Source organism: Pelobates fuscus, chromosome 11 (assembly GCF_036172605.1).
Source record: "Pelobates fuscus isolate aPelFus1 chromosome 11, aPelFus1.pri, whole genome shotgun sequence".
NCBI classification, from domain to species: Eukaryota; Metazoa; Chordata; class Amphibia; order Anura; family Pelobatidae; genus Pelobates; species Pelobates fuscus.
In genome coordinates, this window is record NC_086327.1 from 3,151,821 (window position 1) to 3,177,415 (window position 25,595).

The 25,595-nt window shown below is 48.4% G+C and overlaps 1 protein-coding gene across 1 annotated transcript in view; it reads left to right on the forward strand.

The window, feature by feature from the left end:
• The first annotated feature begins 971 nt into the window (after window positions 1–971).
• TRNAU1AP (tRNA selenocysteine 1 associated protein 1) overlaps window positions 972–25,595 on the forward strand; it is a 31,659-nt gene continuing 7,035 nt past the window's right edge. The window contains exons 1-8 of the mRNA XM_063436541.1: window positions 972–1,057; window positions 11,946–12,043; window positions 12,137–12,236; window positions 13,342–13,394; window positions 19,135–19,279; window positions 19,396–19,429; window positions 19,896–20,022; window positions 20,388–20,431. Coding sequence (XP_063292611.1) covers window positions 1,034–1,057; window positions 11,946–12,043; window positions 12,137–12,236; window positions 13,342–13,394; window positions 19,135–19,279; window positions 19,396–19,429; window positions 19,896–20,022; window positions 20,388–20,431 — 625 coding nt within the window. The 5' untranslated portion in view covers window positions 972–1,033. The remainder of the gene's footprint in view (window positions 1,058–11,945; window positions 12,044–12,136; window positions 12,237–13,341; window positions 13,395–19,134; window positions 19,280–19,395; window positions 19,430–19,895; window positions 20,023–20,387; window positions 20,432–25,595) is intronic.

Here is a 25,595-nt window from a genome sequence, read left to right on the forward strand (position 1 = left end):
GTAGGGGTATTAAGGGGTAGGGGCATTAATGACATGGGGTAGGGGTATTAAGGGGTAGGGGTATTAATGACATGGGGTAGGGGTATTAAGGGGTAGGGGTATTAATGACATGGGGTAGGGGTATTAAGGGGTAGGGGCATTAATGACATGGGGTAGGGGTATTAAGGGGTAGGGGTATTAATGACATGGGGTAGGGGTATTAAGGGGTAGGGGTATTAATGACATGGGGTAGGGGTATTAAGGGGTAGGGGTATTAATGATATGGGGTAGGGGTATTAAGGGGTAGGGGTATTAATGACATGGGGTAGGGGTATTAAGGGGTAGGGGCATTAATGACATAGTAAGGGGTATTAAGGGGTAGGGGTATTAATGACATGGGGTAGGGGTATTAAGGGGTAGGGGCATTAATGACATGGTAAGGGGTATTAAGGGGTAGGGGTATTAATGACATGGGGTAGGGGTATTAAGGGGTAGGGGTATTAATGACATGGTAAGGGGTATTAAGGGGTAGGGGTATTAAGGGGTAGGGGTATTAATGACATGGGGTAGGGGTATTAAGGGGTAGGGGCATTAATGACATGGTAAGGGGTATTAAGGGGTAGGGGTATTAATGACATGGGGTAGGGGTATTAATGACATGGGGTAGGGGTATTAAGGGGTAGGGGCATTAATGACATGGTAAGGGGTATTAAGGGGTAGGGGTATTAATGACATGGGGTAGGGGTATTAATGACATGGGGTAGGGGTATTAAGGGCTATAAGTGCACCAAGTCCTTCACTTACCTTTACTGAGAGGGGCTTTCCAAGATTTCTTCAATAGCTTCAGTAGAGCGGCGACCGGTCCAAGATGGCCGCCGGATTTCTCGCCGCCCAGCACAGTGTATGCCAATAACAATGTAAGGACGTTTCTCATTGGATACTGTTCCTCCTGTACACGCCCACTCTCCTCCCATTGGTTGAATTGAGCACATACCAGCCAATCGGCGTCGAGCAGCCGGGACTGTCATGGCTGCTGGGCATTAAAACTGAATAGATGGCGAGTGTCTGGATGTGCGATGTAAGTGAGTCCTGAGTAAAGCATCCTGGGAAATGTAGTCAGACTGTGACAGCTGGAACTGCAGGGGGGAGGGGCTGCCTGGGAGTCCTGGGAGTCACACTGTGTCTGTCTGTCTGGGAGTCACACTGTGTCTGTCTGTCTGGGAGTCACACTGTGTCTGTCTGTCTGGGAGTCACACTGTGTCTGTCTGTCTGGGAGTCACACTGTGTCTGTCTGTCTGGGAGTCCTACTGTGTCTGTCTGTCTGTCTGGGAGTCCTACTGTGTCTGTCTGTCTGGGAGTCACACTGTCTGTCTGTCTGGGAGTCACACTGTCTGTCTGGGAGTCACACTGTGTCTGTCTGTCTGGGAGTCACACTGTGTCTGTCTGTCTGGGAGTCACACTGTGTCTGTCTGTCTGTCTGGGAGTCCTACTGTGTCTGTCTGTCTGTCTGGGAGTCCTACTGTGTCTGTCTGGGAGTCCTACTGTGTCTGTCTGTCTGTCTGGGAGTCACACTGTCTGTCTGTCTGGGAGTCACACTGTGTCTGTCTGTCTGGGAGTCACACTGTGTCTGTCTGTCTGGGAGTCTGTCTGGGAGTCACCCTGTGTCTGTCTGTCTGGGAGTCACCCTGTGTCTGTCTGTCTGGGAGTCACCCTGTGTCTGTCTGTCTGGGAGTCACACTGTGTCTGTCTGTCTGGGAGTCACACTGTGTCTGTCTGTCTGGGAGTCACACTGTGTCTGTCTGTCTGGGAGTCACACTGTGTCTGTCTGTTTGGGAGTCACACTGTGTCTGTCTGTCTGGGAGTCACACTGTGTCTGTCTGTCTGGGAGTCACACTGTGTCTGTCTGTCTGGGAGTCACACTGTGTCTGTCTGTCTGGGAGTCACACTGTGTCTGTCTGTCTGGGAGTCACACTGTGTCTGTCTGTCTGGGAGTCACACTGTGTCTGTCTGTCTGTCTGGGAGTCACACTGTGTCTGTCTGTCTGTCTGGGAGTCACACTGTGTCTGTCTGTCTGGGAGTCACACTGTGTCTGTCTGTCTGTCTGGGAGTCACACTGTGTCTGTCTGTCTGGGAGTCACACTGTGTCTGTCTGTCTGGGAGTCACACTGTCTGTCTGTCTGGGAGTCACACTGTCTGTCTGTCTGGGAGTCACACTGTCTGTCTGTCTGTCTGGGAGTCACACTGTCTGTCTGGGTGTCACACTGTGTCTGTCTGTCTGGGAGTCACACTGTCTGTCTGGGAGTCACACTGTGTCTGTCTGTCCGGGAGTCACACTGTCTGTCTGTCTGGGAGTCACACTGTGTCTGTCTGTCTGGGAGTCACACTGTGTCTGTCTGTCTGGGAGTCACACTGTGTCTGTCTGTCTGGGAGTCACACTGTGTCTGTCTGTCTGGGAGTCACCCTGTGTCTGTCTGTCTGGGAGTCACCCTGTGTCTGTCTGTCTGGGAGTCACCCTGTGTCTGTCTGGGAGTCACCCTGTGTCTGTCTGTCTGGGAGTCACCCTGTGTCTGTCTGTCTGGGAGTCACCCTGTGTCTGTCTGTCTGGGAGTCACCCTGTGTCTGTCTGTCTGGGAGTCACACTGTGTCTGTCTGTCTGGGAGTCACACTGTGTCTGTCTGTCTGGGAGTCACACTGTGTCTGTCTGTCTGGGAGTCACACTGTGTCTGTCTGTCTGGGAGTCACACTGTCTGTCTGTCTGTCTGGGAGTCACACTGTCTGTCTGTCTGGGAGTCACACTGTCTGTCTGGGTGTCACACTGTGTCTGTCTGTCTGGGTGTCACACTGTGTCTGTCTGTCTGGGTGTCACACTGTGTCTGTCTGTCTGGGAGTCACACTGTCTGTCTGTCTGTCTGTCTGGGAGTCACACTGTCTGTCTGTCTGGGAGTCACACTGTGTCTGTCTGTCTGGGAGTCACACTGTGTCTGTCTGTCTGGGAGTCACACTGTGTCTGTCTGTCTGGGAGTCACACTGTGTCTGTCTGTCTGGGAGTCACACTGTGTCTGTCTGTCTGGGAGTCACACTGTGTCTGTCTGTCTGGGAATCACACTGTGTCTGTCTGTCTGGGAGTCACACTGTGTCTGTCTGTCTGGGAGTCACACTGTGTCTGTCTGTCTGTCTGGGAGTCACCCTGTGTCTGTCTGTCTGGGAGTCACACTGTGTCTGTCTGTCTGTCTGGGAGTCACCCTGTGTCTGTCTGTCTGGGAGTCACACTGTGTCTGTCTGTCTGTCTGGGAGTCACACTGTGTCTGTCTGTCTGGGAGTCACACTGTGTCTGTCTGTCTGGGAGTCACACTGTGTCTGTCTGTCTGGGAGTCACACTGTGTCTGTCTGTCTGGGAGTCACACTGTGTCTGTCTGTCTGTCTGGGAGTCACCCTGTGTCTGTCTGTCTGGGAATCACACTGTGTCTGTCTGTCTGGGAGTCACACTGTGTCTGTCTGTCTGGGAGTCACACTGTGTCTGTCTGTCTGGGAGTCACACTGTGTCTGTCTGTCTGGGAGTCACACTGTGTCTGTCTGTCTGGGAGTCACACTGTGTCTGTCTGTCTGGGAGTCACACTGTATCTGTCTGTCTGGGAGTCACACTGTGTCTGTCTGTCTGGGAGTCACACTGTGTCTGTCTGTCTGGGAGTCACACTGTGTCTGTCTGTCTGTGAGTCACACTGTGTCTGTCTGTCTGGGAGTCACACTGTGTCTGTCTGTCTGGGAGTCACACTGTGTCTGTCTGTCTGGGAGTCACACTGTGTCTGTCTGTCTGGGAGTCACACTGTGTCTGTCTGTCTGTCTGGGAGTCACACTGTGTCTGTCTGTCTGGGAGTCACACTGTGTCTGTCTGTCTGGGAGTCACACTGTGTCTGTCTGTCTGTCTGGGAGTCACACTGTGTCTGTCTGTCTGTCTGGGAGTCACACTGTGTCTGTCTGTCTGTCTGGGAGTCACACTGTGTCTGTCTGTCTGTCTGGGAGTCACACTGTGTCTGTCTGTCTGTCTGGGAGTCACACTGTGTCTGTCTGTCTGGGAGTCACACTGTGTCTGTCTGTCTGTCTGGGAGTCACACTGTGTCTGTCTGTCTGGGAGTCACACTGTGTCTGTCTGTCTGGGAGTCACACTGTGTCTGTCTGTCTGGGAGTCACACTGTGTCTGTCTGTCTGTCTGGGAGTCACACTGTGTCTGTCTGTCTGGGAGTCACACTGTGTCTGTCTGTCTGTCTGGGAGTCACACTGTGTCTGTCTGTCTGGGAATCACACTGTGTCTGTCTGTCTGTCTGGGAATCACATCACACTGTGTCTGTCTGTCTGGGAGTCACACTGTGTCTGTCTGGGAGTCACATCACACTGTGTCTGTCTGTCTGGGAGTCACACTGTGTCTGTCTGTCTGTCTGGGAATCACACTGTGTCTGTCTGGGAGTCACACTGTGTCTGTCTGTCTTTCTGGGAGTCACACTGTGTCTGTCTGTCTGGGAGTCACACTGTGTCTGTCTGTCTGTCTGGGAGTCACACTGTGTCTGTCTGTCTGGGAGTCACACTGTGTCTGTCTGTCTGGGAGTCACACTGTGTCTGTCTGTCTGGGAGTCACACTGTCTGTCTGTCTGGGAGTCACACTGTCTGTCTGTCTGTCTGGGAGTCACACTGTCTGTCTGGGAGTCACACTGTGTCTGTCTGTCTGGGAGTCACACTGTGTCTGTCTGTCTGGGAGTCACACTGTCTGTCTGTCTGTCTGGGAGTCACACTGTCTGTCTGTCTGTCTGGGAGTCACACTGTCTGTCTGGGAGTCACACTGTCTGTCTGGGTGTCACACTGTGTCTGTCTGTCTGGGAGTCACACTGTGTCTGTCTGGGAGTCACACTGTCTGTCTGGGAGTCACACTGTGTCTGTCTGGGAGTCACACTGTCTGTCTGTCTGGGAGTCACACTGTCTGTCTGTCTGGGAGTCACACTGTCTGTCTGTCTGGGAGTCACCCTGTGTCTGTCTGTCTGGGAGTCACCCTGTGTCTGTCTGTCTGGGAGTCACCCTGTGTCTGTCTGTCTGGGAGTCACCCTGTGTCTGTCTGTCTGGGAGTCACACTGTGTCTGTCTGTCTGGGAGTCACACTGTGTCTGTCTGTCTGGGAGTCACACTGTGTCTGTCTGTCTGGGAGTCACACTGTGTCTGTCTGTCTGGGAGTCACACTGTGTCTGTCTGTCTGGGAGTCACACTGAGTCTGTCTGTCTGGGAGTCACACTGTGTCTGTCTGTTTGGGAGTCACACTGTGTCTGTCTGTCTGGGAGTCACACTGTGTCTGTCTGTCTGGGAGTCACACTGTGTCTGTCTGTCTGTCTGGGAGTCACACTGTGTCTGTCTGTCTGTCTGTCTGGGAGTCACACTGTGTCTGTCTGTCTGGGAGTCACACTGTGTCTGTCTGTCTGTCTGGGAGTCACACTGTGTCTGTCTGTCTGTCTGGGAGTCACACTGTGTCTGTCTGTCTGGGAGTCACACTGTGTCTGTCTGTCTGTCTGGGAGTCACACTGTCTGTCTGTCTGGGAGTCACACTGTCTGTCTGGGTGTCACACTGTGTCTGTCTGTCTGGGAGTCACACTGTCTGTCTGGGAGTCACACTGTGTCTGTCTGTCTGGGAGTCACACTGTCTGTCTGGGAGTCACACTGTGTCTGTCTGTCCGGGAGTCACACTGTCTGTCTGTCTGGGAGTCACACTGTGTCTGTCTGTCTGGGAGTCACACTGTGTCTGTCTGTCTGGGAGTCACACTGTGTCTGTCTGTCTGGGAGTCACACTGTGTCTGTCTGTCTGGGAGTCACCCTGTGTCTGTCTGTCTGGGAGTCACCCTGTGTCTGTCTGTCTGGGAGTCACCCTGTGTCTGTCTGTCTGGGAGTCACCCTGTGTCTGTCTGTCTGGGAGTCACCCTGTGTCTGTCTGTCTGGGAGTCACCCTGTGTCTGTCTGTCTGGGAGTCACCCTGTGTCTGTCTGTCTGGGAGTCACCCTGTGTCTGTCTGTCTGGGAGTCACACTGTGTCTGTCTGTCTGGGAGTCACACTGTGTCTGTCTGTCTGGGAGTCACACTGTGTCTGTCTGTCTGGGAGTCACACTGTCTGTCTGTCTGTCTGGGAGTCACACTGTCTGTCTGTCTGTCTGGGAGTCACACTGTCTGTCTGGGTGTCACACTGTGTCTGTCTGTCTGGGAGTCACACTGTGTCTGTCTGTCTGGGAGTCACACTGTGTCTGTCTGTCTGGGAGTCACACTGTGTCTGTCTGTCTGGGAGTCACACTGTGTCTGTCTGTCTGGGAGTCACCCTGTGTCTGTCTGTCTGGGAGTCACACTGTGTCTGTCTGTCTGGGAGTCACACTGTGTCTGTCTGTCTGGGAGTCACACTGTGTCTGTCTGTCTGGGAGTCACACTGTGTCTGTCTGTCTGGGAGTCACACTGTGTCTGTCTGTCTGGGAGTCACACTGTGTCTGTCTGTCTGGGAGTCACACTGTGTCTGTCTGTCTGGGAGTCACACTGTGTCTGTCTGGGAGTCACACTGTGTCTGTCTGTCTGGGAGTCACCCTGTGTCTGTCTATCTGGGAGTCACCCTGTGTCTGTCTGTCTGGGAGTCACACTGTGTCTGTCTGTCTGGGAGTCACACTGTGTCTGTCTGTCTGGGAGTCACACTGTCTGTCTGTCTGTCTGGGAGTCACACTGTCTGTCTGTCTGTCTGGGAGTCACCCTGTGTCTGTCTGTCTGGGAGTCACACTGTGTCTGTCTTTCTGGGAGTCACACTGTGTCTGTCTGTCTGGGAGTCACACTGTGTCTGTCTGTCTGGGAGTCACACTGTCTGTCTGGGAGTCACACTGTCTGTCTGGGAGTCACACTGTCTGTCTGGGAGTCACACTGTCTGTCTGTCTGTCTGGGAGTCACACTGTGTCTGTCTGGGAGTCACACTGTGTCTGTCTGTCTGGGAGTCACACTGTCTGTCTGTCTGTCTGGGAGTCACTCTGTCTGTCTGTCTGTCTGGGAGTCACACTGTGTCTGTCTGTCTGGGAGTCACACTGTGTCTGTCTGTTTGGGAGTCACACTGTGTCTGTCTGTCTGGGAGTCACACTGTGTCTGTCTGTCTGGGAGTCACACTGTGTCTGTCTGTCTGGGAGTCACACTGTGTCTGTCTGTCTGGGAGTCACACTGTGTCTGTCTGTCTGTCTGGGAGTCACACTGTCTGTCTGTCTGGGAGTCACTCTGTCTGTCTGGGAGTCACTCTGTCTGTCTGTCTGGGAGTCACACTGTCTGTCTGGGAGTCACACTGTCTGTCTGGGAGTCACACTGTGTCTGTCTGTCTGTCTGGGAGTTGTGTCTGTCTGTCTGGGAGTCACACTGTGTCTGGGAGTCACACTGTGTCTGTCTGTCTGGGAGTCACACTGTGTCTGTCTGTCTGGGAGTCACACTGTGTCTGTCTGTCTGGGAGTCACACTGTCTGTCTGTCTGGGAGTCACACTGTCTGTCTGTCTGGGAGTCACACTGTCTGTCTGTCTGGGAGTCACTCTGTCTGTCTGTCTGGGAGTCACTCTGTCTGTCTGTCTGGGAGTCACTCTGTCTGTCTGTCTGGGAGTCACACTGTCTGTCTGGGAGTCACACTGTGTCTGTCTGTCTGTCTGGGAGTTGTGTCTGTCTGTCTGGGAGTCACACTGTGTCTGTCGGTCTGTCTGTCTGGGAGTTGTGTCTGTCTGTCTGGGAGTTGTGTCTGTCTGTCTCGGAGTCACACTGTCTGTCTGTCTCGGAGTCACACTGTCTGTCTGTCTGGGAGTCACACTGTCTGTCTGTCTGTCTGGGAGTCACACTGTGTCTGTCTGTCTGGGAGTCACACTGTGTCTGTCTGTCTGGGAGTCCCACTGTGTCTGTCTGTCTGGGAGTCCCACTGTGTCTGTCTGTCTGTCTGGGAGTCCCACTGTGTCTGTCTGTCTGTCTGGGAGTCCCACTGTGTCTGTCTGTCTGTCTGTCTGTCTGGGAGTCCCACTGTGTCTGTCTGTCTGGGAGTCCCACTGTGTCTGTCTGTCTGGGAGTCACTCTGTCTGTCTGGGAGTCACTCTGTCTGTCTGGGAGTCACACTGTGTCTGTCTGTCTGGGAGTCACACTGTGTCTGTCTGTCTGGGAGTCACACTGTGTCTGTCTGTCTGTCTGGGAGTCACACTGTGTCTGTCTGTCTGTCTGGGAGTCACACTGTGTCTGTCTGTCTGTCTGGGAGTCACACTGTGTCTGTCTGTCTGTCTGGGAGTCCCACTGTGTCTGTCTGTCTGTCTGGGAGTCCCACTGTGTCTGTCTGGGAGTCCCACTGTGTCTGTCTGGGAGTCCCACTGTGTCTGTCTGGGAGTCCCACTGTGTCTGTCTGTCTGTCTGGGAGTCCCACTGTGTCTGTCTGTCTGTCTGGGAGTCCCACTGTGTCTGTCTGTCTGTCTGGGAGTCCCACTGTGTCTGTCTGTCTGTCTGGGAGTCCCACTGTGTCTGTCTGTCTGTCTGGGAGTCCCACTGTGTCTGTCTGTCTGTCTGGGAGTCCCACTGTGTCTGTCTGGGAGTCCCACTGTGTCTGTCTGGGAGTCCCACTGTGTCTGTCTGGGAGTCCCACTGTGTCTGTCTGGGAGTCCCACTGTGTCTGTCTGTCTGGGAGTCCCACTGTGTCTGTCTGTCTGGGAGTCCCACTGTGTCTGTCTGTCTGGGAGTCCCACTGTGTCTGTCTGTCTGGGAGTCCCACTATCTGTCTGTCTGGGAGTCCCACTATCTGTCTGTCTGTCTGGGAGTCACACTGTCTGTCTGTCTGGGAGTCACACTGTCTGTCTGTCTGGGAGTCACACTGTCTGTCTGTCTGTCTGGGAGTCACACTGTCTGTCTGTCTGTCTGGGAGTCCCACTGTGTCTGTCTGTCTGGGAGTCACACTGTCTGTCTGTCTGGGAGTCACACTGTCTGTCTGTCTGGGAGTCACACTGTCTGTCTGTCTGGGAGTCACACTGTCTGTCTGTCTGTCTGGGAGTCACACTGTCTGTCTGTCTGTCTGGGAGTCACACTGTCTGTCTGTCTGTCTGGGAGTCACACTGTCTGTCTGTCTGGGAGTCACGCTCTGTCTGTCTGTCAGTCACGCTCTGTCTGTCTGGGAGTCACGCTCTGTCTGTCAGTCACACTCTGTCTGGGGAGTCACACTGTGTCTGTCTGTCTGGGGAGTCACACTGTGTCTGTCTGTCTGGGGAGTCACATTGTGTCTGTCTGTCTGGGGAGTCACACTGTGTCTGTCTGTCTGGGGAGTCACGCTCGCTCTGTCTGTCTGGGGAGTCACGCTCGCTCTGTCTGTCTGGCAGTCACGTCACGCTCTGTCTGTCTGTCTGGCAGTCACGCTCTGTAGCGGAGAGCTGGTCTTTCACAGGTTATCTCCACTAATGATCCCAGTGAGGCTCAGGAACAAGTTATAAAATACTATATAACAATAGTCACAGCAAGTAAAGTAATCCACGAATATCCCAATACGGATCCCAATGACTGGACGACACACAGCATCAGGAGCAGAACTGACTTTTAATCCACACTTCCTCCTTATAAAGCATTCTCCCATGCAAGGGAGGGATTCACATTAATCCGTACAGTATCCAATACTGTAACAGTTACCTCCCACACATCTCCTCCCCTCAGTATGACACTTAATCCCATTATACATACTGCAGTTTTACCTGATTTCTAGATGTACCCCAAAACAGCCATATAGAATTATATAATGGGTACCCCCTGGTAGCCCTGATCTGGGTGACTAACGTATTCAAAATTCACCCAGATCGTACCAGGGGTTCGGGAGTTAGGTGGAAGAGGCAATTTGACCGACCACACGCGAGGTATCTCTGTTCGGGAGATAAAATACATAGAAATACTTGCCATCCAAAGTTAAATCTGTATTCATATTAATTCCCTTTTTCGGGATATTTATTTTACCGGACGAGGGGCTGGTTGGCCCCTCCGTTCGCGAGTTACGGAGCACTGGAGGTCTCAAGCACCGCTGAGATTTTCTTGCGTAAGATGGCCGCCACCCAGATATATACAAAATAACGATTGCTTGGTCAATTAGTTTGTGGTTACAGAGTGTGAAAGGTTAACCCCTTAAGGACCAAACTTCTGGAATAAAAGGGAATCATGACGTGTCACACACGTCATGTGTCCTTAAGGGGTTATAGGACCACTCTAGTGCCAGGAAAACATACTCGTTTTCCTGGCACTAAAGTGCCCTGAGGGTGCCCCCACCCTCAGGGACCCCCTCCCGCCCGGCTCTGGAAAGGGGAAAAGGGTTAAAACTTACCTTTTTCCAGCGCTGGGCGGGGAGCTCTCCGCCTCCTCTCCGCCCCGTCGGCTGAATGCGCACGCGCGGCAAGAGCTGCGCGCGCATTCAGCCGGTCGCATAGGAAAGCATTTACAATGCTTTCCTATGGACGCTTACGTGCTCTCACTGTGATTTTCACAGTGAGAATCACGCAAGCGCCTCTAGCGGCTGTCAATGAGACAGCCACTAGAGGATTAGGGGGAAGGCTTAACCCATTTATAAACATATCAGTTTCTCTGAAACTGCTATGTTTATAAAAAAAATGGGTTAACCCTAGCTGCACCTGACACCCAGACCACCTCATTAAGCTGAAGTGGTCTGTGTGCCTAGAGTGGTCCTTTAACGAGGTACACACTTCTCTCTGGGGTAGTCTGATGGTTCGGTAGTTTTTATTCGTATGTAACATGGAATGAAAACTACCGAACAATCAGACGAATGGTACATACAATACAGCTATACATGGGAATAGTTACTCAAAATGCATTTTTAAAACTAACTTTGAGGACAGCCCAATGCATCTGCTACACACTCTGTCTGTCTGTCTGAGAGTCACACCCTGTCTCTTTCTGTCTGGGAGTCACACATAGAAAAATAGAATGTGACGGTAGATAAGAACCATTCGGCCCATCTAGTCTGCCCAATTTTCTAAATACTTTCATTAGTCCCTAGCCTTATCTTATAGCTAGGATAGCCTTATGCCTATCCTACGCATGCTTAAACTCCTTTACTGTGTTAACCTCTACCACTCCAGCTGGAAGGTCATTCCATGCATCCACTACCCTCTCAGTAAAGTAATACTTCCGGATATTATTTTTAAACCTTTGCCCCTCTAATTTAAGACTATGTCCTCTTGTTGTGGTAGTTTTTCTTCTTTTAAATATAGTCTCCTCCTTTACTGTGTTGATTCCCTTTATCTATTTAAATGTTTCTATCATATACCCCCTGTCTCGTCTTTCCTCCAAGCTATACATGTTAAGATCCTTTAACCTTTCCTGGTAAGTTTTATCCTGCAATCCATGAACCAGTTTAGTAGCCCTTCTCTGAACTCTCTCTAAGGTATCAATATCCTTCTGAAGATAGGGTCTCCAGTACTGCGTACAATACTCCAAGTGAGGTCTCACCAGTGTTCTGTACAATGGCATGAGCACTTCCCTCTTTCTACTGCTAATACCTCTCCCTATACAACCAGGCATTCTGCTAGCATTTCCTGCTGCTCTATTACATTGTCTGCCTGCCTTTAAGTCATCAGAAATAATCACCCTAAACCCCTTTCCTCAGATGTCTGTCTGGGAGTCGCGCGCTGTCTGTCTGGGAGTCGCGCGCTGTCTGTCTGGGAGTCGCGCGCTGTCTGTCTGGGAGTCGCGCGCTGTCTGTCTGGGAGTCGCACGCTGTCTGTCTGTGTGACAGTTGCATAAGTTCTGGTGTTTGTGGAATAAAATGCCGTACCAATAACGTACCCCCTGTGAATGAATGTAATTCTATCGGTAATATCATTCTTATTGTAGGTTTTAATACGCTAGTAGTTTGAATCTATCTTTTCTGTTCTGATAAAATATTGTCTCTTTCTTTCTTATATGTTCTCTTTTTGCAATGTAGATTGAAGAATACATGGATGAAGACTTCATTAAAAAAGCCTTTGCTAAGGTTGGAGAAAATGTTCTCAGTGTCCAAATCATTCGCGATAGAGTAACCGGGTAAGAACACAAATAAAACTGGCCCTAGAGAAATATCAGAATGTGTGGTTATTTGTTGCAACGCTTTGAGTCACACCTGCTCATGATTCCCAGGAAACTCGCTGGCTATTGTTTTGTCGAATTTCCTGACAAAGATTCGGCAGAGAAATGTATACAGAGAATCCATGGGAAACCCATTCCAGGATCTGGATATGTGAGTATGGAGAGTCTGTAACAATGACGCTGAGTGCTCCCACTCTTTGTATTAACGCACGCTGTGATTGGCATTGAAAATATACAACTATTTGAATTTTAAAGCTTTATCTGCTGCTGGATAATTTCTAAACAAAGAATTATTAGTTCCTGAATTGCCACATGCTTTCTGTCTGTCCCAGATCGGATGGCAGTGACCGCTTGTGATTGCAAGAACTGTGTATAAAAAAAAATAAAAATCACAGCTAGTGTAGCATTTCTTCCAGTGAAAGTGGCTGTTCAAATGAATAATGCTGCAGACTTGCCCACGTCACATCCGTGCTACGGTCACGTGCATTTGCAAGCTGTCATCGGACAGGCGTACTTTCCATAGTTCTGTACACGTCTAGTTAAAGAGACACTATAGTCCCCTGAACAACTAAAGCTTATTGTATTTGTTCTAGTGAGAATACAATGTATCTGTCAGTTTGATGCTGATTGTCCAGGGCTGTTTGACTTGTGCTGGTTCTGCCCATGATCTGCCTCCTTGACAGTCTCAGCCAATCCTTTGGGATAGCATCGTGATTGGCTCAGACCACCACTTCTTATGATGTCAGCCAAACAGGCAGATCAGGTGCAGAGTCAGCACCTGCAGGCTTGAATACAAGTAAGGTGGGGGCTAGATGGTGGTTTTAACACTTTAGGGTCAGAAATGCATGTTTGTGTTCCTGACCCTATAGTGTTCCTTTATTTCCACCACTAAGGGCTGTATTCCAGACAGCAACTGGAGGGCCTGTTGATGCACTAACCAAGTAAAATTCATCAACGTGACGTGGGTGCTTATTGGAAAGCAATGAATAAAATATGGGGAAGCATCAGATCTCCAAGCACCATAACTAGCTTTTGTCACTTTCAAAGAAGAGCTATGTTCCTGTACATTGTGTACATACGTGAAGTACTAATTATTGTAAACCTGTGCCCGTATCCTTCAGCCTGTGAGAACATTTAATTCTCCTGACAATCTGCTCGTTCACCCCAAGTCCTAAGGTCACAAATATTAGCATGTTTTTTGTTTTTTGTTTTGTATGTATTTATTTTTGTCTTGCTTTTGTTTTTGTCTTCTATAGTCCAAGCGATTCAAACTGAAACCTGCACTCCGTGAAAAGCCTCCGATTCCCAGGTTAATAGTATGACATTGTTTCAATATGCCACTCCCCCATTGGGTCAGACTTCCTTTGACATCTATACAGGAAATGCATTTTAAAAATGAAATTTTTAGACTTCTGTTTTGAGCCATTAACCTCTAATTTCATCACTGACTTAACTAAATATCGGATTAAAGAGGCACTGTCATGCCGAACTAACCTTTCTTTAATTGATTGCTCTTCTCTCCCTCTGTCAGGATCTGTTCTTCATTTCTTCCTGTCTGCTCTAGTTTTCTTTAAAACATAAGACGAAGTAGGGACTACTTGTCTTATGGAGGTTTCCAAGCCTGACCATCTCTGAACAGCGGAGGAGCAAAGTGTGCTTCATTTCCGATGGTCAGAGAAATTTTCCCATAATTCTCACCTTTCCTACGTGTTCCCGTGAAGCCTTCTTTCACTTTTCTCGAACGTTCTATCATTTAGACAGAACGCTGGCAAAACTACCGAATTGCATCCTAACAGAATGAGAACAGTTTCTCCACTCGTGTTAGTACGCATTTCGGGACTTTGTTCGGATCTGAATTTCATTCGAATGAATGAAACTCCGATCCTATTTGGGCTTGCAGCCGCTTAGTAGATAACTCCCTAATTCCCACAGTATTAGAGTATTAGGCTGAAAGACCTAAATTGGTCTTTCAGCCAAATTTATTTTGTCTTTTTGGGGGCTGAAAAATGTTGTTTAGGGACCCCTAGTCACCTGGGGGGGGGGGGTATATTTTTATTTAGTGCCCCTACCCGCCGCTCAGGAGTGGGGGCCGGGGGGAGAGGACAATGGGTCCCCCCCCTCTTAGTGGTATTTAGGGGACCTATTGTCCTCTCCCACCGGTCAGCGGGAGCGGTATTTAGGGCCCCCACCCGCCGTTCAGGAGTGAGGGCTGGGGGGGGGGGAGGACTATAGGTGAAAATATTCTCTTTTGCATTTGGGACATTGTCATAATCTGGAAAGGTTCTTGTAGCGGAGCGCTAGTCCTAGCCGGGACTCTCCTCCGCTGGCTACTCCAACAGTTACTCGGGAACTAGCAGAATACTTCAGGAATACAGGCATAGGTATAAAATAATCCACGAATCTCCATCCCCCTTCCTAATCACTGGACGACACTCCGTATTAGGAGCAGAACTCAGACATCCCCTGATAGCCCCGATATGGGGGAGCAACATAGTGAAAAATCACCCAGATCGGTTCAGGGGTTCGGCAATTCCATGGGAAGTCTTAGTTTCATCAACCGCACACGAGGTGTATGCCTAAAATAGTTTCATGCAACTGGGCTGTGAAGTCGGTCTACTTTTGAGAGTCTGAATTACACAAAATTGCTTATAAAGATGGTGTGTGCCTTGGTTCGTTGAAATCATCTCGTTCGTGTGGTTCTTTTCACCGAATGCCGCTCTGTTCCCCTGAGTTTACACAAACTTACACGAGGATGGAAGTCTCAGCGGTGTTTGCGCCTTCGAGTGTCCGATTTGGGTTCCAGACACTTGACGACCAAACCCTTCTGCTGCAGTTCGTATTCCAAGATGGCCGCCGCCACATGTTCGCATTTACGAACGGCAGCCACCCAGGGGATCACCCAGTGGGTTTGTGGTTAAGAAAGTGAGAACAGGGTTAGGAAGGTCAATTGGTGCCACGCTCCTCTCATGGGTGGCCTGGTTGTGCGGTACTTAGTTCGTTTGTCGAACTATATCGGGATAATACTGAACAACCAGACGAAAAGACAAAATGTAATAATGTTTTACTTGTTTCCCCAAGTAACGAGCAGCAGTAACCCAGGAAAATACAGGCACACAAGGGGTATGGACAGCCCCTAATACAAAGAGGGGTACTGTGGCAAAGCCCATTCCGCTTCACTTACCGAACTAAACATTTATTTTTTTATTATTCTTTTGTAGTACACACATTGGATTACAAAACTCAGAGAAAGTGTAACCTGGATGTGAAAAATGCAAAAGATAAAAATGACACGAACTTTGTGATTAAAATAACCAGAATAGGTTCAATATACCCCATTTAAAATTGGCGGAGTTGGCCATTTTTTGAAAATGGTAATATGCTGTTATGGGGTAACTTTTCATTCATGGAGTGCTAAAACCTTCCCAAAATGTGACCTAGGCTAACACCAAAAAGTCATATATTAGTTTGAGACCCAGTCCAGTTCCATTATTTGGCCCTGTAAACCTGTACGTGGGGCATTGCTGTACTTCTTGGACAGGAGTCTGAACACAAATTGGGAGATTTTATTGAAAGTATTTCTGTGTGTTGCAATTACTCTCCGAGCTCGGATCTGTGTTTTGTGGTGAAGCAGCAAACCTGTGTACCTGGGTCTGAGTTCCAAGTAGAAAATACTTCACAACAGGCACCAAACCCAGTGCAACCCAGAGCGCTCTTACACCCTCCCAAAGTAGTGGAACCGTTTAGGAAAGATTTGACAACCTTCTGGCTTCCGTTGGCATTCCTGCACTTAGTTCTGCACTGCAGTGCCAGCTGAACACTCTCAGCCAATGAGTGCAGCCTTGTGCCGGCCTCCTTAGCGCTGTGGCAGGAACGTCCAGCAGACTTAAGGTATGTTCGCAAACCGTTTTCAAGAGGTTTGACTACATACACTAGGAGTGTGCTAGGGCGCTGCTTTCACTATGACCATGACGGGCTGATATTAAGATATGTAACAGGGTTGATGTTCCAGGAGGGATAAGCCAAATGGAAAATGATTTAGGTAAACTAGAAAAATGGAGTTGGGCAACTAACATTTAATGTGGATAAGGGCAAGATAATGCATCTTGGACTTAAACACCTAAGGGCAGAGTACAAAATATTTGATAGAGTCCTAACCTCAACATCTGAGGAAAGGGATTTAGGGTGATTATTTCTGATGACTTAAAGGTAGGCAGACAATGTAATAGAGCAGCAGGAAATGCTAGCAGAATGCTTGGTTGTATAGGGAGAGGTATTAGCGGTAGAAAGAGGGAAGTGCTCATGCCATTGTACAGAACACTGGTGAGACCTCACTTGGAGTATTGTACGCAGTATTGGAGACCGTATCTTCAGAAACATATTGATACCTTAGAGAGAGTTCAGAGAAGGGCTACTAAACTGGTTCATGCATTGCAGAATAAAACTTACAAGGAAAGGTTAAAGGACCACTCTAGGCACCCAGACCACTTCAGCTTAATGAGGTGGTCTGGGTGCCAGGTCCTTCTAGGGTTAACCCATTTTTTCATAAACATAGCAGTTTCAGAGAAACTGCTATGTTTATGAATGGGTTAAGCCTTCCCCCTATGTCCTCTAGTGGCTGTCTCATTGACAGCCGCTAGAGGCGCTTGCGTGCTTCTCACTGTGATTTTCACAGTGAGAGCACGCCAGCGTCCATAGGAAAGCATTATGAATGCTTTCCTATGTGACCGGCTGAATGCGCGCGCAGCTCTTGCCGCGCGTGCGCATTCAGCCGACGGGGAGGAGAAGAGGAGGATCGGAGGAGGAGAGCAGAAGGAGATCTCTCCGCCCAGCGCTGGAAAAAGGTAAGTTTTTACCCCTTTCCCCTTTCCAGAGCCGGGCGGGAGGGGGTCCCTGAGGGTGGGGGCACCCTCAGGGCACTCTAGTGCCAGGAAAACGAGTATGCTTTCCTGGCACTAGAGTGGTCCTTTAAAGGATCTTAACTCCTCAAGGATCGCGGATGTATTAGGTACGTCCGACAAAAACTGTCCTTAACCCCTTAAGGACACATGACATGTGTGACATGTCATGATTCCCTTTTATTCCAGAAGTTTGGTCCTTAAGGGGTTAAAGAGACACTATAGTCACCAGAACAACTACAGCTTAATGTAGTTGTTCTGGTGAGTATAATAGCTCATTTCAGGCATTTTCATTCAAACACTGCCTTTTCAGAGAAAAGGCAGTGTTTACATTGCCCCTAGGGACACCTCCAAGTGGCCACTCCTCAGATGACCACTGGAGGTGCTTCCTGGCTCACCGCTGCACAGTAGGCAGCAGTGCCGTTTAGCGTCTCCACGCTCTACATGGGGATGTTGAATTTTACTCATAGAGATGCATTGATTCAATGCATCAATTTGAGGAGGTGCTAACTGGCCAAAATAGCGTTTAGGCCCCTCCCCTTGCGGATTTTTAGCTAATTAGCATTGGATTGGCAAAAAAAAGCAATTTTGATGTCACCAAGGGGGCAGGGCCAGCGCAGGCTTAATTTGTAAGGGGGGGCAAGCCACCTAAATGGTGGGTTTTGCATTATAGGGTCAGGAATACATGTTTGTGTTACGGACCCCATAGTGTTCCTTTTAAGAACTGCGGCCGTACCTAGTAAGTCCGCAGTATTCCTTAGTACTTATCCGATCGCCACCATTTCCCTGCCAGCGATCAGTTTTGCTCCCGGTCTGGGGACCCCCCCCCCCCTTGGCAAATTTGACCGTGGGCCATGTGATTAATTTGAAAGAGCGCATGGCCACAGTAGGCGTCCATAGTGCTGCCTGCAGAGGGACTGCCCTGAACTGACAGGCCGTCTCCCTGCATCTGTAAAATAAAAAAAGTGTATATATATTGGTAAATATAAAAATGTGTGTTTGTGTGTGTGAAAAAGACCCAGCCATAAATATAGCAATATCTTACTGTATTAAACCCAGAAGCTGTAGATCCGCATGCTGTTTGACTCAGAAAAACATCATCAGAAGTGGTAGCCTGATCTAATCACAGTGTTTTCCCATAGGATTGGCTGAGACTGACAAAGAGGCAGATCAGGGGCAGAGCCAGCATGATTCAAACACAGCCCTGGTCAATCAGCATCTCCTCATAGAGATACATTGAATCAATGAATCTCTATGAGGAAAGTTCAGTGTCCGCATGCAGAGGGAGGAGATACTGAATGTTTGGATGCATTTTAGGCAGCCATGACCCAGGAAGGATCTCTAACAGCCATCGGAGGAGTGGCCAGTGAAGTTATCACTAGGCTGTAATGTAAACACTGCATTCTCTCTGAAAAGACAGTGTTTACAGCAAAAAGCCTGAAGGGAATGATTCTACTCACCAGAACAAATTCAATAAGCTGTAGGTGTTCTGGTGACTATAATGTCCCTTTAAACATGCAGTATGACCCCAACATACCGGTATTGAATTGACAGGTCTAATGAGTAACAGAATACTCCAACGTAATGACAACCAGAAGCGCTAACAACGGAATTTATGCAAATGATCCCTACGTCAACAAAAATGTTAAACGTGAACTAAGTACATCTACTAAAGCAGGAAAACCTACTTAACCCCTTAAGGACCAAACTTCTGGAATAAAAGGGAATCATGACATGTCAGACATGTCATGTGTCCTTAAGGGGTTAAAAACCAGGGATTAGATGTTCTCACTAGTGCTGTTTAGTAAGTTTCCTGAATTGTGGGGGGTGGGGGCTAGATGGTGTTTTTTACACTATAGGGTCAGGAATACATATTTTTGTCGTACACTTTGCACAAAACTCTCGCTGTACAGGTCACATGAGTATAGAAAATATGAATTCACGTGTTGGCACAAGAATAGAAAATGTTTACCGGTATTTCTTTGGTATAACTGTGCAGCCAGAGATGTCACTAATTTTGTACCAAAGTGGCTTCTGATACATGCTGGGTTTTAATGGGTTTGAAGCCAGCAATTTGAAAAATAAAAGTTGTTGTTTTTTTTGTGTGTGTCGTACGTAAGGTTCTGACCTAAATATAATGTATTTTCTTTGTAGCGGCGATGACATTACACAGAAATTAGTAAATGATTATATTCAAGCTGTTACATACTACAGCCAGCAGTATCACCAGAGGACGCCAAGCACAAAGAGCGTGGGAGAGAGCCCCCAGATATACGGGTACACACGGAGCGCACCGGAGGTACTCACACACCAGACAGGACAGATCTCATTTATTTATACATGTTATATACAGCTCTTGTTCAGCAGTCGGCAATGCATTGTGTGAGCTTTATTTTCTTGTCCTTTTCTTTTCAGGTTTATGATGAAACGGGAGAGAATCGAGTAGAAGGTATGGATCAAATGTTACTCCTTGATAGTAATAGCTGTGTGTTTCACAAAATAAATGGCTGAATCGATCACATACCAGAAGACCAATTCCTTATAAATATGTGCGTTGAGAGGCAGCGTTATACTGCATGTACGTGGCTACCAAGTGAATACATCTAATCCTGTGGTGCTGTGAATGCAGATTCCTGCATTGTGAGAAGTACCATAGCATCTGATTTGGACAATAGTTAGCTGTCAATGAATGCTTCAGCTTGTCCTTAAAGGCCATTCCAGCTCATTGCAGTGCCCCTCTCGTCTTAAGCCTGCAAGTAAAAACACTACTGTTTTAGAGAGTACATTCTTCACATTGCAGGATAAGACTGCCCCTACTGGCAGAGGGCAATAGAGTGTTCGCAATACAGCTTGGTGTAGTGTTTCTTTTTTAATTTACCCGTTTAAACTCTGAATAACTATATATGTGCCCACAGATCCTATGCTGACACTGGATGTGAACGAAGCCAACCAGCAATTCATGGCACAGAGCGAGGAAGTGTATGACGCGTTGATGGACTGTCACTGGCAACCTTTAGATACGTTAATGTCGAATATCCCATTGCAATAATGCACTGGCCCTGGGTCTGACCTTCATGATTTTAGGACTATCTAATGGGATGAACTGAAAGGGTCCGAGACCACCGTTTTCTTTAATATGGGAAGTTGGAGAATCACCTGCGTGGATGCCATTGGGGAAAAACACATTCACAGGACAAAAACTACAGAGACGAAATCATACACTGCTCTATCTTGTACCTCACTAAAAATCTATTGCTAGGTCGGGGAAAATGTCATCTGTGTGACCTCTAATTCCACATCGCTATCCCTGTTGTTAAAGATAGCTAACGTCCACTAAGCGGCCTACTATCAGTGATATCATGACGTTTAGCTGTTAAAGAGTTCTATTTGGGGTGTTATTATTGCAGTTATTTAAAGATTAACCTCGTCTGTGTGGAGCATTTTGTGCAAGGTACAATAGCTTAGACATTGAATCCTTGTCTGGCAAATCTCCATTAGATTGCATAAAATCCATAGTAAGACAGCAGTCAGGTGCGTCCTTGGCATGACAGATATGCAACGGAGAGTAATAATAAAAAAATCCACATCGACTGCTACATTTGCTTGTCGAATTGAGTCCTAGATGTTTTGGCTGTTGTATTGTAATTCAGGTGAAAAGAGCAAAACATTACATGCACAGTATTTGTAAAAGTATGTAAAAAAAATAATAAATTAGGGGCTTTGTCTTTAAAGTGGAACTGTCATTTCTCTGGAAGTGTCAGTCCCTCATTCCCCAAACACAATAAAGTGTGGGCGTGTGTGGGTGCGTGTGTGGGTGGGTGCGTGTGTGTGGGCGTGTGTGTGTGGGCGTGCGTGCGTGCGTGTAAAAATTAAATTGAACATTTCTTTGCAGCAGGTTAGTGTCACCACCCCATTGTAACGTGGACACTCTGCATTGGCAGAGAAATGCACGCACTGCTTCCATACTGTCAAAACAGGGGTTCACATATTTTACATGGAATGCCGTGGCTGTGCCAGGATGGCCTGCATACAGTTCAAAAGTTTTTTTTTTTTTTTTAGGATGTTGAGCAAATATCTCATATTAAAAATGTTTTACCAAAGATATTCCAGAAAGTGTGATGTCACAGAGAAGAAGCGCCTGGGCATGGTTGAATAAAAGACGCTCTGGTACTCCTTGCAAGCGCCTCTTATTTAATTTGTTGATCAGGTGCGAACAGTCAGCTGTGACCTTGCACTGGATATACAATATGTCAAATCACCCTCATTCCGTCTTTAAACGTTTATCAAACAAATCAACAAGCTTTTATTAGAAATGGCACTAAAAATTCCTACACTGCAATGCAGGATCAGCCCTATCCTTTAACACTCGGGGAGGAGGGGGTATCTGTCCTATATTATAGCACAACAAGCAGGGGGAGATCTGTCTATTCTTAACACGTAAATTGTCCATGCTTATACAGCACCTGACCACTAGGAGGGGACATAGGTAAGGTGAGCTATACAGGATCTGACCACTAAGGGAGATGGTAATGGGAGCTATACACGATCTGACCACTAGTGGGAGATGGTAATGTGAGCTATACAGGATCTGACCACTAGGGGAGATGGTAATGGGAGCTATACGGGATCTGACCGCTAGGGGAGATGGTAATGGGAGCTATACGGGATCTGACCACTAGGGGAGATGGGTAATGGGAGCTATACACGATCTGACCACTAGGGGAGATGCTAATGGGAGCTATACGGGATCTGACCGCTAGGGGAGATGGTAATGGGAGCTATACAGGATCTGACCACTAGGGGAGATGGGTAATGGGAGCTATACACGATCTGACCACTAGGGGGAGACGGTACGGTGAGCTATACATGATCTGACCACTAGGGGGAGATGGTAATGGGAGCTATACACGATCTGACCACTAGGGGGAGATGGTAATGGGAGCTATACGGGATCTGACCGCTAGGGGAGATGGGTAATGGGAGCTATACACGATCTGACCACTAGTGGGAGATGGTAATGGGAGCTATACGGGATCTGACCGCTAGGGGGAGATGGTAATGGGAGCTATACGGGATCTGACCACTAAGGGAGATGGTAATGGGAGCTATACAGGATCTGACCACTAGGGGAGATGGTAATGGGAGCTATACGGGATCTGACCGCTAGGGGAGATGGTAATGGGAGCTATACAGGATCTGACCACTAGGGGAGATGGGTAATGGGAGCTATACACGATCTGACCACTAGGGGGAGATGGTAATGTGAGCTATACATGATCTGACCACTAGGGGGAGATGGTAATGTGAGCTATACATGATCTGACCACTAGGGGGAGATGGGTAATGGGAGCTATACACGATCTGACCACTAGGGGGAGATAGTAATGTGAGCTATACATGATCTGACCACTAGGGGGAGATGGTAATGTGAGCTATACATGATCTGACCACTAGGGGGAGATGGTAATGTGAGCTATACATGATCTGACCACTAGGGGGAGATGGTAATGGGAGCTATACACGATCTGACCACTAGTGGGAGATGGTAATGTGAGCTATACATGATCTGACCACTAGGGGGAGATGGTAATGGGAGCTATACGGGATCTGACCGCTAGGGGGAGATGGGTAATGGGAGCTATACACGATCTGACCACTAGGGGGAGATAGTAATGTGAGCTATACATGATCTGACCACTAGGGGGAGATGGTAATGTGAGCTATACGGGATCTGACCACTAGGGGGAGATGGTAATGGGAGCTATACACGATCTGACCACTAGGGGGAGATGGTAATGGGAGCTATACGGGATCTGACCGCTAGGGGGAGATGGGTAATGGGAGCTATACACGATCTGACCACTAGGGGGAGATGGTAATGTGAGCTATACATGATCTGACCACTAGGGGGAGATGGTAATGGGAGCTATACGGGATCTGACCGCTAGGGGGAGATGGGTAATGGGAGCTATACATGATCTGACCACTAGGGGGAGATGGTAATGTGAGCTATACATGATCTGACCACTAGGGGGAGATGGTAATGTGAGCTATACATGATCTGACCACTACGGGGATATGGGTAATGGGAGCTATACACGATCTGACCACTAGGGGGAGATGGTAATGGGAGCTATACAGGATCTGACCACTAGGGGGAGATGGTAATGGGAGCTATACACGATCTGACCACTAGGGGGAGATGGTAATGTGAGCTATACACGATCTGACCACTACGGGGATATGGGTAATGGGAGCTATACATGATCTGACCACTAGGGGGAGATAGTAATGTGAGCTATACATGATCTGACCACTAGGGGGAGATGGTAATGTGAGCTATACACGATCTGACCACTAGGGGGAGATGGTAATGTGAGCTATACATGATCTGACCACTAGGGGGAGATGGGTAATGGGAGCTATACACGATCTGACCACTAGTGGGAGATGGTAATGTGAGCTATACATGATCTAACCACTAGGGGGAGATGGGTAATGGGAGCTATACATGATCTGACCACTAGGGGGAGATGGTAATGTGAGCTATACATGATCTGACCGCTAGGGGGAGATGGTAATGTGAGCTATACATGATCTGACCACTAGGGGGAGATGGTAATGGGAGCTATACGGGATCTGACCGCTAGGGGGAGATGGTAATGTGAGCTATACATGATCTGACCACTAGGGGGAGATGGTAATGTGAGCTATACATGATCTGACCACTAGGGGGAGATGGGTAATGGGAGCTATACACGATCTGACAACTAGGGGGAGATGGTAATGTGAGCTATACATGATCTGACCACTAGGGGGAGATGGGTAATGGGAGCTATACATGATCTGACCACTAGGGGGAGATGGTAATGTGAGCTATACACGATCTGACCACTAGGGGGAGATGGTAATGTGAGCTATACATGATCTGACCACTAGGGGGAGATGGGTAATGGGAGCTATACACGATCTGACCACTAGTGGGAGATGGTAATGTGAGCTATACATGATCTAACCACTAGGGGGAGATGGGTAATGGGAGCTATACATGATCTGACCACTAGGGGGAGATGGGTAATGGGAGCTATACACGATCTGACCACTAGGGGGAGATGGGTAATGGGAGCTATACACGATCTGACCACTAGGGGGAGATGGGTAATGTGAGCTATACACGATCTGACCACTAGTGGGAGATGGTAATGTGAGCTATACATGATCTGACCACTAGGGGGAGATGGGTAATGGGAGCTATACGGGATCTGACCGCTAGGGGGAGATGGTAATGTGAGCTATACATGATCTGACCACTAGGGGGAGATGGTAATGTGAGCTATACATGATCTGACCACTAGGGGGAGATGGTAATGTGAGCTATACATGATCTGACCACTAGGGGGAGATGGTAATGGGAGCTATACATGATCTGACCACTAGGGGGAGATGGTAATGTGAGCTATACAGGATCTGACCGCTAGGGGGAGATGGTAATGTGAGCTATACATGATCTGACCACTAGGGGGAGATGGTAATGGGAGCTATACGGGATCTGACCGCTAGGGGGAGATGGTAATGTGAGCTATACATGATCTGACCACTAGGGGGAGATGGTAATGTGAGCTATACATGATCTGACCACTAGGGGGAGATGGGTAATGGGAGCTATACACGATCTGACCACTAGGGGGAGATGGTAATGTGAGCTATACATGATCTGACCACTAGGGGGAGATGGGTAATGGGAGCTATACATGATCTGACCACTAGGGGGAGATGGTAATATGAGCTATACATGATCTGACCACTAGGGGGAGATGGGTAATGTGAGCTATACACGATCTGACCACTAGTGGGAGATGGTAATGTGAGCTATACATGATCTGACCACTAGGGGGAGATGGGTAATGGGAGCTATACGGGATCTGACCGCTAGGGGGAGATGGTAATGTGAGCTATACATGATCTGACCACTAGGGGGAGATGGTAATGTGAGCTATACATGATCTGACCACTAGGGGGAGATGGTAATGTGAGCTATACATGATCTGACCACTAGGGGGAGATGGTAATGGGAGCTATACATGATCTGACCACTAGGGGGAGATGGTAATGTGAGCTATACAGGATCTAAACAGTAGGTGTCAGTATTTCCATTAAAGGAACACTATAGTCACCTGAACAACTTTAGCTTAAAGGGACACTCCAGGCACCCAGATCACTTCTGCCCATTGGAGTGGTCTGGGTGCCAACTCCCACTACTCTTAACCCTGCAAGTGTAATTATTGCAGTTTTTCATAAACTGCAATAATTACCTTGCAGGGTTAACTCCACCTCTAGTGGCTGTCTGCTAATACAGCCACTAGAGGGAACTTCCTGCTCTATGGCACAGATTATCTGTGCTAGAGCGTCGCTGGATGTCCTCACGCTGTGTGAGGACCTCCAGCGTCGCTCAAATCCCCATAGGAAAGCATTGAAATTCGTTTTCAATGCTTTCCTATGGGGAGACCTAATGCGCATGCGCCACATTGCCGCGCATGCGCATTAGGTTTCCTCGGCCGGTGGGCGGGATCAGTCTCGCCAACTGGCCAACGGAGGCAGAAGGAGGAGCGGCGCGG